The sequence below is a fragment of the Herpailurus yagouaroundi genome, unplaced genomic scaffold (assembly GCF_014898765.1).
Source record: "Herpailurus yagouaroundi ecotype Mexico unplaced genomic scaffold, PumYag 141, whole genome shotgun sequence".
NCBI classification, from domain to species: domain Eukaryota; kingdom Metazoa; phylum Chordata; class Mammalia; order Carnivora; family Felidae; genus Herpailurus; species Herpailurus yagouaroundi.
This window is the reverse complement of record NW_024412396.1, coordinates 73,230,713-73,246,450: the sequence shown is the minus strand read 5'-3', so window position 1 is coordinate 73,246,450 and position 15,738 is coordinate 73,230,713. Positions and strand designations below refer to the sequence as shown.

At 53.6% G+C, this 15,738-nt stretch overlaps 1 protein-coding gene across 6 annotated transcripts in view; it reads right to left on the bottom strand.

The window, feature by feature from the left end:
- Nucleotides 1-15,738, bottom strand: part of PPP2R5C (protein phosphatase 2 regulatory subunit B'gamma) — a 129,974-nt gene that overhangs the window by 14,339 nt on the left and 99,897 nt on the right. For 5 of the 6 annotated variants that reach the window (XM_040478252.1, XM_040478247.1, XM_040478253.1 and 2 more), the window contains 6 exons: nucleotides 13,426-13,485; nucleotides 11,359-11,467; nucleotides 9,875-9,928; nucleotides 4,244-4,414; nucleotides 2,973-3,100; nucleotides 187-288 (listed from right to left, as the gene is read on the bottom strand). In XM_040478252.1, coding sequence (XP_040334186.1) covers nucleotides 187-288; nucleotides 2,973-3,100; nucleotides 4,244-4,414; nucleotides 9,875-9,928; nucleotides 11,359-11,467; nucleotides 13,426-13,485 — 624 coding nt within the window. Of the gene's footprint in view, nucleotides 1-186; nucleotides 289-2,972; nucleotides 3,101-4,243; nucleotides 4,415-6,351; nucleotides 6,749-9,874; nucleotides 9,929-11,358; nucleotides 11,468-13,425; nucleotides 13,486-15,738 lie in introns of those variants that run through there. The other variant, XM_040478250.1, reaches the window with a different exon arrangement.

Genomic DNA, 15,738 nt, shown 5'->3' with positions numbered 1-15,738 from the left:
AACGGGGGACAGAGAAGTTCTCTGCAGATGAGCTAACACGACACGTTTTCATTTGTTTTCCAAGTATGAGAGACTTGACTTTGCTTTAGAGACTTGATGAGCTTTTCCGGACAAACAACGGAAGAGGTCTATTCAGGACCGAGGAAAAAGTCCTCGAGGGAGCAGCTTTGGAAGGGGGCAACTTACTTCAGCTTCTCCGCTTTGAACTGCTGGGTACAGTCGTCAAACAGTTTCTGGTTCATCTCCATGAAGAGCTTCAGTGCGTTGTAGATCAGGCCGTGTATTGTCCTGTAAGCAGAACTTCCTGTTCAGGCTTCGAACACGCCACCTGTCCGTCCACCCCTCCCCGCCTCGCCCTGCGCGGCCACAGCCCTCCTCCTCCCCGCTCGGCCCGACGGCTCCCAGGCCTCCCAGCCCGTGCGGCGGCCACTCGGCCCCTCACGGAGCAGCCGGCCCCGAGGCCTCTCGGTGTGGTGTCCTGGCTGACGGCGGCCAAAAACCACCTTCCTTGGAAACAGAATAAAAAAATGTTGAGGGGCGCCTGGGTGGCGCAGTCGGTTAAGCGTCCGACTTCAGCCAGGTCACGATCTCGCGGTCCGTGGGTTCGAGCCCCGCGTCGGGCTCTGGGCTGATGGCTCAGAGCCTGGAGCCTGTTTCCGATTCTGTGTCTCCCTCTCTCTCTGCCCCTCCCCCGTTCATGCTCTGTCTCTCTCTGTCCCAAAAATAAATAAACGTTGGAAAAAAAAAATTAAAAAAAAAAGAATGTTGAAACTTGAAAAAATACAGTTCAGGAGCGTCTAGGTGGCTCCGTCGGTTAAGCGTCCGACTCTTCATCTCGGCTCAGGTCCTGATCTCACCGTGTGTGAGTTTGAGCCCCGTGTCGGGCTCTGTGCTGGCAGCAGGGGCCTGCTTGGATTTTCTCTCTCTGTCCCTCCCCCACTCACGCCCTTTCTCTCTTAGAAACAAACATTTGAGAATGTATACGTAATTATAACCCACTGGGATGTGTTGGGGACAATAACGGAAACCCTTTATTTCCCATAAACGTCAGTTTCCTTTTAATCTTATTAATTAAGAACAGAAAAGTTTTTAATCATGCCAAAACAGAGCTCTGGAAGACAGAATATAAAATTACCATAGGATAGCTTAATGGCACTTAACTTCCCGGCTCTGACACCCATGAGAGGGGGGAGGCCCCGCTGCTCTGAGACCCAGTGGGGTCCGGAGAGGACGCCAGTCCCCCTTTGCCATCAGACGACAGCCACAAGGGGACCGCGGTAAGGTCAGCAGAACTGCCCTGGGGTACCCGGGTGGCTGTTAGTTAAGTGTCTGACTTCCTTCGGCTCAGGTCATGATCTCACAGTTTGTGGGTTCGAGCCCCACATCGGGCCTTGTGCTGGCAGCTCAGAGCCTGGAGCCTGTTTCAGAGTCTGTGTCTCCCTCTCTCTCTGCCCCTCCCCTGCTTGTGCTTTCTCTCTCTCTCAAAAATAATTAAAAGAAAGAAAAATTAAGACCAAAAAACCTCCCCAAAGCAAGAACTGCCCAGCAGAGCCTGGTCAACCCACAGCGTCGTGAGCAACGGCAGAAAAACTTAAGCCTCGAACCGTGGCTGCTGCTGCTGCTGCTGCTGCTGCTTTTGTGGTTGTTGCAGGATTCACAGCTACTTCTGAACTCACTTCATGATACCCAACTCGCATTTGGAAACACCTGAAATAACCCTTCTTTCTTTGCAACCGGCAGGGCTTTGCAGCCGGTCAGCGGTCACTGCTGACTCTCCTGTCACACTAAATGACACACAGGGACGAGGGCTACGCTCCGTCACCTGCTGAGCGCAACGAGAAATGCACGTTACATAGAAAAGGTTGCTGAAAGTCGATATACTGAGGCGGGGTCTGCTGGGCCGTACACACCCGGGACCCGGCGGCTGGGGCTGCGACCCCTACAGCCGCGTGCCCACGGCGAACGTTCACCGGATACCGGTTAGGTGCCTGGGACCCTACATCTATCAGCCTCACCTCCATGAACTTCACAAGGAGGTGACGGTGGCTGCAAGTGCTTTCTGCACGTGAGCACGGATTTTCTTGATGAATCAACACAAACCACCGAGGCGGATGCCAACATTCTCTATTTCTCAGATGAGGAAACTGTGGCCGAGCGAGAGGGGGCGAGGACGTGAGCCGGGACGGTGGGAGGGTGTGCGGGAGACCCTGCGAGCCGGACCGCCAGCTCGCGAGTGTGGCCCGACCACCACCGGCCACCGCCCCGAGTCCTGCTCTCCTCGCCTGTAAACAAGGGGGCGGCACTGGGTGTGGAGGCTCTGCCCCCTGCTTTCGGATCTGCCTGAATGACTATCGTATAGAAAAAGGGCCGAAAGGAGAGAAGGAGGCGACAGCAAAGCCCTGGGGCCCGTAGTCACGTAAACGGTAAGTGACGTGAGCACCAGTCGGGAACCCGCACCGACTGTTCCCTTCAAGGTGTCAGAAGACCGCTGCCCAGTGTCTCTATCCTTGCTAAAGGGGCAGGACGAGGGAGAGAGAAGCAAATCCGAGACTCCCGAGGTTGTGTTTCTAGTCCCTGCTCGGCCCTTGCACAGGCGGGTGGCTCGTGCTCTCTTGGAGGGGTCCCCAGAGAGTGTGGCCGAGGCTCGGGGTGGCCCCCGTGCTCCCGCGGGGACTGCGCCCCGTGAGGCTTCGCGGCCGCCTTCAGCTCCTTGGGACGGGTCCCTACGGCGAGGCCAGGAAGGCGCTGCCCCAACAAACCTGCCTCCGTGTTGGCGTGAAACGGGGGCGAGGAGGCGAAGACAAGGCCACAGATACAGTCCCGCTCCTACTTCACTGTGAGCCCAACAGACAAACAAACAAACAAATCTACGTTTTGGTTTTTAACTGCTATCTCGGACTTAATTGGGCTGAGGCATCAGCAAGATTTGCAAAGTTTTCCAGGGCCCCGCGGGCGGCAGCCAGCTCGCTCACTTGTTCCAGTGGGTCTTGGAGTTGCGGTACAAGGACGGGAACATGATGGGAAGGATCTTGGCCGCGTTGTCGCTGATTAGACTCATGATGTACTCATTGTTCCAGTAATAGAGCGCTCGCTCCGCCACCTGGAAGACGGAGGGCACAGCTGTTGTGACCATGGCGACAAACATCCAGCAATGCCCTCCCCACGACTCTGTGAACAGGCAATGAATTACACTGGGTTAGAGAATCATCTCCACAAACCCCAAATGCTCCAGACCGTAACCCTGAAGAGCCCTCAACCAAAGGGAGAGGACTTCTTGTACAGCAGGAAAACGGTCACTCTTTCCTCCACTCACTCAACACACACTTACACCGGACCCTGGGCTACCACTGAGGACACAGGTCAACCGCCTTCCTTCCTCACGCCTTCCACCCACCCCTACCCAGCGCGGGGCTCTGAGGTGTCAGCAGTGAGCAGGGGGAGTGGAGCTTCCGTTCTGGGGGGGGGGAAGACCAATGAGGGGAGAATGAATTTACTAGAAGGGGTAGGTCGGGGGGCACGCAGCAGCTAGGAAAGGGACATGTGTGGGGCAGAATGCATCCCCAGGAGGGCCCTGACGGAGGAAGGGCAGGTGTCAGGTGGTGCGGGGAGGGGGGTGCGGTGGCTGGAAGAGGGCCAGGAGGAGCCCAGTGGGGACAGCCAGTGAGCAAGGGCACGGGAACGGGGGCGGGCATGTGGGTGGGGCCGCCTTGCTCACGGTGAGCTGGTGATACAGGCCAGTATGTCCAATGGAGGCAGACAGGCTAAGCACGGGCCCTGAGGACGACCTCAGAATGAGGCCCGGAAGGCTGCACAAGGGGCCGAGGAAAGCAGGATGTGACTGGGGTGCCCCTCAAACAGGATTGGGTGGGGGACAAAAGTCAGAACGTGTGTGTGTTGGAAACAAAGTGCTTGTGGGGGCCGAGTTTTATGTCACCTACAAGTGCCCACCCCTCAGCTGTGGACGGCAGGGTTTTACGCATTTGGGGCACACTGAACATAAAGACAGGTTCACAGAGGGGCCAGGACTAATCACTCTTGGCGAGAAACATGTTTTCAGGGAGGGGGTCGAGATGCTGGGGTGCGTTTGACAGAATTAAGGTCCTAGCATCTTATTTTGAAGTACAGCTAGGCTGGGAGTTTACCTCCCAATTACACGAGAAGCCAAGTATGACCTGCGATACCCCAAAGCCTGTCACCTCCGACGCGGACGCGGACATGAGGCCCTTCCCCCCGCCCTGTGTACCTGGAAGTGTGGGCTGGACACACACTTGGCCAGCTGCCGGAAGAGGGGTTCCATGACCTTCACAAATTCCGATGGTTCGATTACGTCTAAGATCTCTTCTAACTCATTTAAGAACATGACTTCTTTCGGACTGTGCGTCTTTGGCCAGTATTTGAGAAGGGCCATCACCACCTACCGAAGAGACAACACACGGCGTGACGTCCGTGATACCCGGCATCTGTGAGTTAAGAGTTCTGTTTTTCATGAGGGTGTCCCCCCACCGCAAGCAGAGCATCACAAGAAGGTGCTGCTCTGTTCCTTACAGAAGGAACAGCAATTCAGTAAATTAGCACTTTTTTTTTTTTTTTTTATAATTAGAGAAACAGGTCAAACTTCATTGCTTAAGAAATGCAACTTTAATTTCTGTGACCCTCTCTCTTGGACCGCCACGGGAGTAGGTCCTTTTAGGAATAAATAGGTTAAAAAACAAGCAGTTCGGAGGGTTGAGAGAGAAAGAACGATGGAGAAACAGGGAGCATATGAGCTCGTGTATTCGTTCGGTGCACAAGCGGCCAGTTCTGAGAGTGTTGGCGACACACGTGCGTATGCACAATCTGTTGATCTCCAATCGATCTTTCACGTGTATTTATACGTAAACGTATGTACTACGTGTGTACACGTGGTGTTTCGACTGTGCTAACTAAACTGTGCTAAAATGTATCAAAGGAGAGAGACATGGAGTAAGTTGACGCTGTTACCAGCTCACGCCACGCAGGGCTGTGGAGGGACCCGGGGTCGGGCCCTGCTGTCCCCTGTGTGCGTGACCAGTGACCTCGGGCTGGTAACTGCCTCCAGGGGCCGCGAGGACCTTGCATCTGAGCGCTGGCCCGCGGACGGCACGGCAGCGCGGCCTCAGATGGGACCCCGCCAGGGAGCATCTGTGCGGCCCGCCCCCTCGAGGCACGTTGATCCGGATGGTGGCAGCTTCCTCGTTTGTGGGGACTGGACCTTGTGTTCCTTGCCCAAGTCAGACGGGTAGAAGGAGTTTCCGTGGGGCAACCTTTCTTCACCTCCCTCCTTTAGTTTCCAAATTTCCTCCTGCAACCACACCAGTAAAGATCGTCCACCCAAAATATCAGATTTGGCTTGGTGAGGATTAAGAATACGTATTTCTAGGGGCGCCTGGGTGGCGCAGTCGGTTAAGCGCCCGACTTCAGCCAGGTCACGATCTTGCGGTCCGTGAGTTCGAGCCCCGCGTCAGGCTCTGGGCTGATGGCTCAGAGCCTGGAGCCTGTTTCGGATTCTGTGTCTCCCTCTCTCTCTGCCCCTCCCCCGTTCATGCTCTGTCTCTCTCTGTCCCAAAAATAAATAAACGTTGAAAAAAAAATTAAAAAAAAAAAAAAAAGAATACATATTTCTAGAGGCGAGCCACCTTAATTCTAAAATAGTACAAGGACCCACAACATTTGCACACAATTACACGTGCACGCTTGCCCATGTACGACAGCAACCGGTCACTCTCAAGCAGCCCTTTGCCGGTCACGGCCATTTCGGGAACCGCTGTCTCAACCCCTAGCATCAGGACGGCTGTGAAAATCACTGCGAATGTCAGCCCGTCTGGGGCGGCTGGTGGCTTCCACTGGCTGTACAGACACCCCTGCAGAGCTCGGCAGGCCAGCTGCTCGCTGCCGTGGCTAAAAACACGGTGGGCCTTCGAACAACGTCCGGCTAGGACAGCTCTGAGAATGCTTTTGGCATTCAGGCTCCTGGGTAATCTTTTATGGTATTACATTTTATAAAACCCCCAAATTTATAAGAAAATCCTCCTAGTTCTGAAGTCTGATCTAAACATTTATAGCATGATGATCTCTCAAAATACTTTCTTAAAAAAAAAAATCGATGATTTAATGATTTTTTTCTCCTACTTGTTGCTCAAAATCACTCAGTGAACATTTACTGAGCACCTGCTATCTACCAGCAGTCGGGGAGCCACTGTTAAGAACACAGCAGGTGTCACTCACTTCGCAAAGCCACTCTTCCTTGACGTTTGTCAAATGGAGCTTTATTAGGAAAAATACAGTGATACACGGGACACAGAACACACCTGGTTTAGCTACTCAATGTCTCTGGAAAAGGTGCTGTTTCTGGAATCAGAGCCCCACGCTGGACCTACTTTTCACACTACTGGGAACAACCTATGGCTGGTACCCGTGGCTTTGGAGCTTGGCAGCGCTTTGGCGAAGAGGGGCCTGCCTGGGAAGCTGATCTAGGCAAAAGCGGCTCTCTGCACGTCACGCGCCGAACTTTCCTTCGGAAACTCAACAGGCTGCCGCTCTCCGGACAGGGCTGGGGAGGGCAGGCGAGCCCGGGCGTGCATGCTAGTGGCTCTGGCCTGGTGCCTGGGGAGCCCCCTCCCCTGAATACCAGGGAAAAAGAGTTCCCGCCAGACCCTGTAGTAAAAGTCGAGTAGCCTAAAGCAACAGGTGCGTGAAAACATGATTTTACTTCTGTCCACGATCTGCCGAGCTCCCGATCTTACAACAGTGTATGTGTTCAACGTGCCCAGGCAGCTTTTCAGCACCATACACAGTTTACAAGTAGAAAGATTAATTACAGACCTTAAACGGGAGCAACACAGGTCTTTTAAACGTACCATACTTTAAACATTCCTGACCTTGGTCGCACGAGCTTCAGGGGCGCCTTGGGTCCAGGACCCTGAGACCCATGTGTGTGCCGTGTCCGCTCCTTCACAAGAGTTTACCCGTTCTTTTTATTACCAACAAACTTTCAGTGCTGAAGTAAGACAGATCAGCCTTTGTATTTTCATAATATGTGAATTTCAAAGGAAGGCGCTCACTAAGGCGAGGGTCTGAATGTTTTCAACGTGAAGAAAACTAAATCTGCTTTCTGTGGCCGAGAGACAGCATTATGTTGCCTGCGCTGGGAATCCAGGAACGAAGTGATGCTGGGTGGCAATCGTGGGGCGTGTGGGGGCCCGAAGCTTCTCTGTGCCCGAGATGTCAGGGCCCAGTCGCAGCCAGCCCGCCGTCCGTCAGCTGCAGTCGAGGGCTCTCACTCCTGCGAGGTTCTACCAGCTCGACCAGTGGGAACTAAACACGAGCCCTGTCAGCCTTCACCCTACTCTCGGGCGCAGGAGAACGGAGGCCTGCTGAAGCAGGACTGGGACCTGGGCTGCGACGGACCCGGCCGGGGTCCGGGGTGCCACACCAAAGGCCTGGTGTGGGGTAAACGCAGCCAAGACAGGGTGGATTCTTTAGCCCCCAAAGAGTATGAGAAACATACACAGTGAAGAGTCAGAAAAGGAAAAGGCATGTGTTAGAATCTGTTCCCATATTACTTTTTCCAGCAACGGTTCTCACCCTTCATTTTTTTTAATGTTTATTCTTTTTTGACAGAGAAAGAGAGGGAGCACAAACAGGGGAAGGGGCAGAGAAAGAAGGAGACACCGAATCTGAAGCAGGCTCCATGCTGTCAGCACAGAGCCCGACACGGGGCTTGAACTCACCAACTGTGAGACCACGATCTGAGCTGAAGTCGGACGCTCAACTGACTAAGCCACCCAGGCACCCCTGGTTCTCACCCTTTAGTTTGGAGACGTCCTTCAAACTCAGAGGAACTGAGCACAGGGCACCACTGGAGAAGAGGCTTTATCCCTGGTGCTTCCCAAGTTTTCTCTCAAGGCGGATACCCTAGTCTAAGTGGGGGAAACTCTCCTGGTTTGACACTGAAGTCTGGTAAGTTTGGTGCCTTTCCTTGGGGGCTTCCAGAATCTCAGAGCTGGGGCGGAGGCGTGCGGGGGCCCCGGGAAGGGGAGCTGGGCAGGCGTTGGGGGGTGATGTCAAGGGCTTTTCCTGAGTTGGTGGGTGACACATGGTGTCTACGTTTGGAGTTTAGAAGCTCAGAAAAAGCAGAGATCAGGAGCCCGTGTAACTTGCAAACAGAGCATTACGGATTCCTCATGCATTTCCACTATAAAACACAGCCTCATGGGACCACTGTGAAAGACGGCCAAGGGGACAGAGAAGATGCCAGAATGATGACATTTGCCTTTCTTATTCCACCAGTAACTTTGAAAAGAATATTCAAACACTGAAACTGGCACTCAGTACTTCTTACTTTTGTTACTCAATGATAAAAAACAACCAGTTAATAAAAAATGGGCGGTGGATCTAAAGACGTTTGTCCGAGACCCATGGGTGGCCAACAGGCGCTGGAAGAGATGCCCAACGTCTCCAGTCAAGAGGGGAATGCAAGTCAAAAAGCCACCGAGAGACACCACCATGCACTCACTAGGTGCTAGAATAAAAGAAGGGACAAGTGATGACGGAGAAAGTGGGACCCTGAAACCCCATGTGGCCACTGCGGAGGACAGTCTGGTGGCCCCTCACAAGGCTAAACACGGGATTCCTGCCTGATCCGGCAATTCCACTCTGAATTGCACGCCCAGCGGGACTGAGAGCAGGGACTTGCACAGACACCTGCACGGCCACGTTCACAGCCACACGGCTCGCATTATCACAAGGGATGGAAGCAAGCCCAGCGTCCACAGATAGAGGAGCAGATGAACACCACACAAGGGAGAAAGGGAGAGTGCACGGCCACACCCGGGGATGGAGTTCCGACACAGGCACGGCCCGCACGAGCCCTGAGGACGTCCTTCGCGATGCCACCCATCTGAGGTGCCCGGAGGCAAACTTGTAGAGACAGAGGCAGGTGAGAGGTCACCAGGGGGCGGGCAGGGGGGAAGCGGGAGTCGGTGTCTGGGGGTGGGGTGGGGGTGGGGACAGAGTTTCTGTCTGGGGCAATGTGATGACAAAGTTCTGGAACAGTGGTGACAGCTGTGTGGCCCTGGGATGTAACTCATGCCCCTCGTGCACTGAAAATGGCAAATTTCATGTTGTATATGCTTCACCACGATTACAATAATCGATAGCGTAATATACCAAAAAGCCACTGAATGGTACACTTTAAGTGGGTGAATTGTATGGCATGTGAATTATATCTCGATAAAGCTGTTAAAAAAAGCACATTCAAATGCTTAGCCTGGCACCCAACACACTCAACTTTGTTAATCTGGGCCACAACTGCTTTTCATTTCTAAGAAAGATCACACGCCAAGAAATTGGGAGATCTGAACGCTCAGTGGCAGCAACCTGTCACGGTTGACTCAGCGAACACGGAGTCGCTACCCTCGAAGGCAGAAGGAACTTCTCAGGCCGTAAGGCTCTTTGGCACAAGCGTTTCGAGAACTCACTGCGGGTGGTCTGACTGAAGCCGGTTACCAGCGTGGTTAGACCAAGATCTCACACAGTCCGGCACGCGACCCAGCGACCACGACCGCTCAAGCGTGTCACGTTCGAAGGAGTCAAGCCCTGCACAGAGAGGACGGCAATCCAATCGTGTACAATAATCGCCGCAGTAACGGAACTTGTAAGTAAAATCACGACAGTCTGAAAGCACACAGCATGTGCAGGAAATCGGTGCGTCTGTCGGCAGTGTGACTCGAGGTGAAAAGCGGTCTGGACGGCTCTGTGGCCCGCGGACCTACCTCGGGACCCACACTCAGGGAAGCCCGCACGTGACGCCACTGCCCACACGTGACGCCACCGCCCGGCCGGGGAAGGTACTCACCGGTTCGGTGAGGGTGCTGTCCTTCTCTAAGAACTGCACGACGCAGTACGCCAGCTGGAAAGGAGGAGAGGAAGCGTCAACCCCGTGCTGTGACCCAGCAATGCCGCGTCTCCCGCTGCCACGTGCTGCCCCCGTCCCTCCAGGTGGCGCCCGTCGGGCGGGCACGGGCTCTCCGCCACAAGCCCTGCCGGGGCTCTGACGGGGACTGTCGGGGACCAGGTGCAGCAGAAAGCTAAAAAAATCAGGAGACAGCCTTCTGGACTAACACCAACAGGTAAGCCTGGGGTTGATGGGGATTTTTCTCCTGGTCTTTTTGGAGATTGTAATGAACAAGTGACCTAAGAGCTGGGAAAAACCAAATTAAAATCTGCTTCCATCTTCAACCTCTGAACTGTTAATCCCTCTTCTATAGAACAGTTAACAGGGGGCGCCCGGGAGGCTCAGTGGGCTGAGTGTCTGATTCTTGGTTTAGGCTCTGGTCATGATCTCACGGTTTGTGAGTTCAAGCCCCGTGTCCAGCTCTGCATTGACAGTGTGGGGCCTGCTGGGGATTCTCTCTTTCTCTCTGCCCCTCCTTCACTGTCCCTTGCTCTCTCTCAAAAATAAATAAACTTAATTAAAAAAACAATCAACAGGACCACGATCTGGTTGGATATAAAGATACTATCACCAGTTAACAGCAAAGAGAAGGAAAAAAAATGCCTCAAAGTAAAATACTTCCCAGGAAGCCGACGTCATTAGGATCAAGTCAAGAATAGGCTTTCTGTGATTCATCCCAAGCCGCTCCCAACGTGAGGGACAGAGGTGCCCACTGGCTGCCAGAGCCACTCAGAGCTGCTGGTGAATGGGCACGTGGCCTGTCCCCGACCCTCGGCACTTGTCTACGCAGGATTCACGGGGGCAAAAGTGAAGGAAAAACCTCCTCTTCTGGCAAAGTGCGGCCAGCTAACCGGGTATCAACACTTACTGACCGAATTTTCAGTAAAACTGTAGATTTCTGCAAACTGTAAAAAGCCCACAGCTGAGTTAAAAAACTCACATTTTCGTAGGCCATTTCACTGGCTGCAGAGAGATTTTTCCTTGAAGGAGCCAAATTTGATTGATTTATTTTTTAATGTTTATTTTTGAGACAGAGAGAGAGAGAGAGAGAGACAGAGCATGAGCTGGGGACGGACAGAGAGACTGAGACACAGAACCCGAAGCAGGCTCCAGGCTCCGAGCTGTCGGCACAGAGCCCGATGCGGGACTCGAACGCATGAACTGCGAGATCGTGACCTGAGCTGCAGTCGGACGCCCAACCGATTGAGCCACCCAGGCGCCCCCCTGTATCCTTTCAATTATCACCAGAAACGACATCTGCAAGGCGACGTGAGCGCACCCCCAGGGAACGGCTGGGGTTCTGTGTCCGAGCTCACTGCCGCTCACATGGAGACACCCAGCTAGTGCACGCCCCCACCGACATAATGCTGCAGAGCACCCCTTACCTGTGGATGGTAGACGCTCAGAGATTTCACTTTGTGCAAAGGTAGCAACACCTTCAATAAGAAAATCTTGTGCTCTTCTTTTAGTGGTAAGGCAAATCCATTAATTATGCTGCGAAAACAGAATGTAGTCCAAGTCTGAATACTCACAAATTCCAGGTTAAAAAAAAAAGCCTTGACTTTCAGCACAACTATCAGTAAGTGAAATGTACGTTTCACAAAAGAGGCAGACATTAGCAGAAATTAAAAAGAAAATGAAATACCTTCCAAGAAGCATAGTCATTTTTATCTTTGTTAGTAACTAGAAGATAATTCTAAAATTCTGGTTTGTGGGGCGTTACCCAGAACAGGAGTCCCTGGGGGCGACACTGGCTTCTTTCGACAGGCCTGGAGGCCGGGCAGCTCAGGTGGGACTCCAGCTCCACAGCTGGCACCTTCCCTTGGCCTTCACCCACTTTTAGGAAGTCACACTTCCCCCGAGAAATTCGGGTTCATTACCCTAATGCTGGCAGAAGTGAGTCTGTGTGCAGAACGGGAGCTGGTTAAGAATCAGCCAGAAAGCTGCTCCCTCCTGCAGAGAAAGGGGGTCTTGATCCTAGTCTTTAAACTGAAGTTTTGGGGGCGCCTGGGTAGCTCAGTCGGTTAAGCGTCCGACTTCAGCTCAGGTCACGATCTCGCGGTCCATGAGTTCGAGCCCCGCGTCGGGCTCTGGGCTGATGGCTCAGAGCCTGGAGCCTGCTTCCGATTCTGTGTCTCCCTCTCTCTCTGACCCTCCCCCGTTCGTGCTCTGTCTCTCTCTGTCTCAAAAATAAATAAACTTAAAAAAAAAATAAACTGAAGTTTTGGTCTCTGATGTCAAGTAGCTTATCTACTGGTGCCCAGTTGGGCAAGCAGGCTTCATTACTTACTATTTATCTGGTTTTATTATTAGGGAAGCACAGACACGTGGTAGGGCCACAGAGCAGTCAAGCGAGTTCTAGACTGTCCCGTGCCATCCAGGAGGCAGGGTCCGTCTGAAGAGGGCATTAGCGACGACCTGCTCCTTCACATGGGGGAGGCCCACAAGACCAAACAACTCTTCCAGGGGGATAAAATCAGCGATCCCAGCTGCTGGGAGCGTGGAGGCCCGTGCACACGCCGTGCCCGGCCGCGCTGGACATCTCACACAGCGTGTCGTCCTCGCGACAGCCCCGTGAGGGGATCATCCCCCACCTTGCTAAGGAAACGGCAGCCGAGAGTGGAACTAGGAAGGGCCCCTGGACCGCTCGCTACGCTCTCCTGAGCGAGAGAAACCCGCCCAATGTGCTGACGCAGGTCAAAGCAGAATTGTCCACAAGGACTGATGGTTTTTTCAAGTTAGATCTAAAATAGCGAGCACCGTCTTCTCAGCGCGACTGGAGCACAGATCGACTGGAAGCTGACAGTGTTCCCTGAGACAGGTTTCTTGTGTCCCGAAGGCTTTGGGGATCATCAGATTAAACACCAGCGAAGAGGACCCCTCCCCACAGGACCTTCAGCTGCTAATGCAGCTGAGTCCCCAGGGAAGGTGCCGGGAGGGCACTTCCAAGTTTATTTGGCTGTGGAACCCCAAGGCACTCTCTTTGGGAAACAGCGGGTTGGAGGTCTCATATAAAATCTACAGGTCACTGATGAAAAAAAAATGGTAGCAAGCAAGAACTCTACTTGGGCGAAGACGGTGAAATTTCTGAAACATTAATGTTACAAGTATACATATGAAAAATTTATAAAATGAAAGCAATTAGAAATGTTAGCATTTACTCAATACCCCCAAGGTATAATAAACGATCCGTTCTAAATGTCAAAACATAAACCCTCTTAGCCATCTTCAAGGAGGCATGTGGAACAGAATCTGTGCACGGAGCCGTGTACACAAGAAGGCTTCTTGTCTGGGGGGCTCTAACCCAAGACCTCACCCACCCCTTCCATCAAGCGAGGTTTGGTTCCTTTGGAAATGGTTTCAATTGCCTCGCTCTGGAGAGGGCTCTCGACTCCGTGAACTGGATCATTCTGGAATACATTCCACGTCACTGCCAGGCGCACAGCACTCACCTCCCCAGGATTTCCAGTAATTCTGCTATGCCGTTGTGATGCTCTGTTTCATAAATAAACCTAGAAAAAGCAGTTTGCCATTTAGAATGAGACACTGAGGTAATAGCTGGAAAGACCACAAGCCTCTGAACGAGGAAATGATGCACTTGGGGGGAGTGTCACACAGATGCCTGGTGGCAGGCACGCCTCCTGGAAGACTGTCCTGGGGGCGGCTCACCCTTCCCGACGCGACTGTGCAATTTCCGCCCCCAACATTTTATTTTGGGAGTTTTCAATCACAGAGAAAGGTCGAAAGGTCTGTGCTGCGAGCACTCGCCTTCCAGCCACCCGTGTGTGACAATGAGCCACTGCTGTCCTCCTGACCATGCGTACATCCCTCTCCGTCCCTTACCTTAGCCTGATTTCTTTGCTTCGTGCCAGCCTGACTTGACGCCTTGCTCAATTTTAAAGCCTCTGAGAGTTAGGCCAGTCCGTGCAAGGGCAGAAGCTCCTTCCTTCCCACTGGGCCCTCTCACCTATGTCCTCACAGACACCCTGCTCGGCCCCCACGCTGCTCCAAGCGCCACCTTCTGGAACCCCGATGTGGGCAGCTGATCTGCGTCCTCTGAGAAGCCTCTCCTGCTGTGCCCACATCAGCCTGAGGACAGGCGAGGACTCTTTGTCACCATGTCCCCGGTGCTAGAGCATCTGTCCTGTGCCTGAACACGTGCGGTAAAAGGCTGGGGACACCAAGGAGGGCAACGTGTCCCCACCACCAGAGGATTTCCCCAGAAGGCAGGAGCTCACTCCTGCCCACGCCTCGCCATGCGCCTGTGTGGTAGGAGTGGTGTCTGAGAAAGGTTTCTGCCTCTCACTCGACAATGAAGTTTAGAGGCAGCTCCAAGCCTAAAATAAGAGTTTGTGATGATTATAGAAACCTGACTCTGAAATCTCGTCCTTGTTGGAAACAAGTGGAACGGGGCTGTCAAGGTAAAGAACAGGTCAGATACCCACAAGATGGGAGAGATTTCCAGAGGGTGGGCCTGAAGATTTCTACGTTTTCGAACGACCAGGATTCTTCAAGGCTGTGGGGCCTGACCGGGGCCCTGTGGGAGGTTAAACGGCGTGGAAGGGAAGGCAGGGCGAGCGCGGGGGTCTGGGAACTGGAGTGGGGTGGGCCCCAGGTGGGCAAGGGGTTCATGTGGCGGTGGGGGTGAGCGCCTCACGCAGGCTGGCGGCGGCACCTGAGCAGAGAACCATGGTGCCACGGACACGAGTGTGGCCACAGCACCGAGGTGAGGTGGGGATTTACCCAGATGGCCCGGGGCGACCTGGGTGGCAGGAAACGGGCACTGCGGTCATATTGCAGGTGACGCGTTCGAGCCGCTGCTGGACACGTCCCTCATGTCCCCTCCCTCCCCCCACCTGCCTAGAGACTGGAGGATGTCCCCAGGGAGTCCTGCCCTCCGTGGTGCATGTCCACGGACAAGCACTTTAATTTACAGAACTCGACTGGACGCTCCCTTGTGTTTTGCTTGTTTTCTGGGTTTACAGGTGCCACGTTGTAGCTTTGTAGGAAGTGCAGCCACGTCACCTGAGCGCCCTCGTTGGCGAGCTGGGGGCTGGGGGAGCAGTGGGCTGCACGAGGTGCCCAGAGACCCCAGAGCTGGGCTCTGGGCCTTGGGAAGAGGGGCCGAACCCTCAGAGTCGCGCGGGATCCAGCCACACTGGCCGACGGCCTTCAGCTACAATCCGTTTTGTTCTCCTGAGTCAACATTACTATATTCTTACTGATAAAGCCTTCGTTGCTATTTTAACCTGAACTGAAGGAGGTATAAAAACGAGAAAATTAGTACAATTCTCCCTCTTATTCTTCCAGACAGGAAGGAGAGGAAGTTGCAGATGGGAAGAGAGCCATAAAGACGCATGCAGAACAGGCCAGCGTTTCTCACTTGTCCAACTAAAAAGGAATCAGGACTCTCTAGAAGCTGAGCCAGAACCTGCTTATCAGAGACCGCCTCCGAAACGGAACGTCCCCCCTGCAGGACGTGCTCTGAGCCGCACATGAACAGGTGGGACCTGTCCCCCTCTCTGTGCATCTGTCGTCCTGTGAGTTGGTCAGATCGACACAGAAGGCAGGGTGAATGTGCTTCACTTCCTGGCCGAGCCTCGCAGAGGCTTCTTCCCTCCTGGAGGCCGGCTGCAGCCCTGCCCCGAGCCACCAGGACTGGCCAGCCCACCGCAGGCCGTGTGCAGCACCAGACCTGCCCACGGGGCCCAGTTCCGATTACAGAACTGTGAGAATAAACAAATTAAAAAAAAAAAATGATAGTT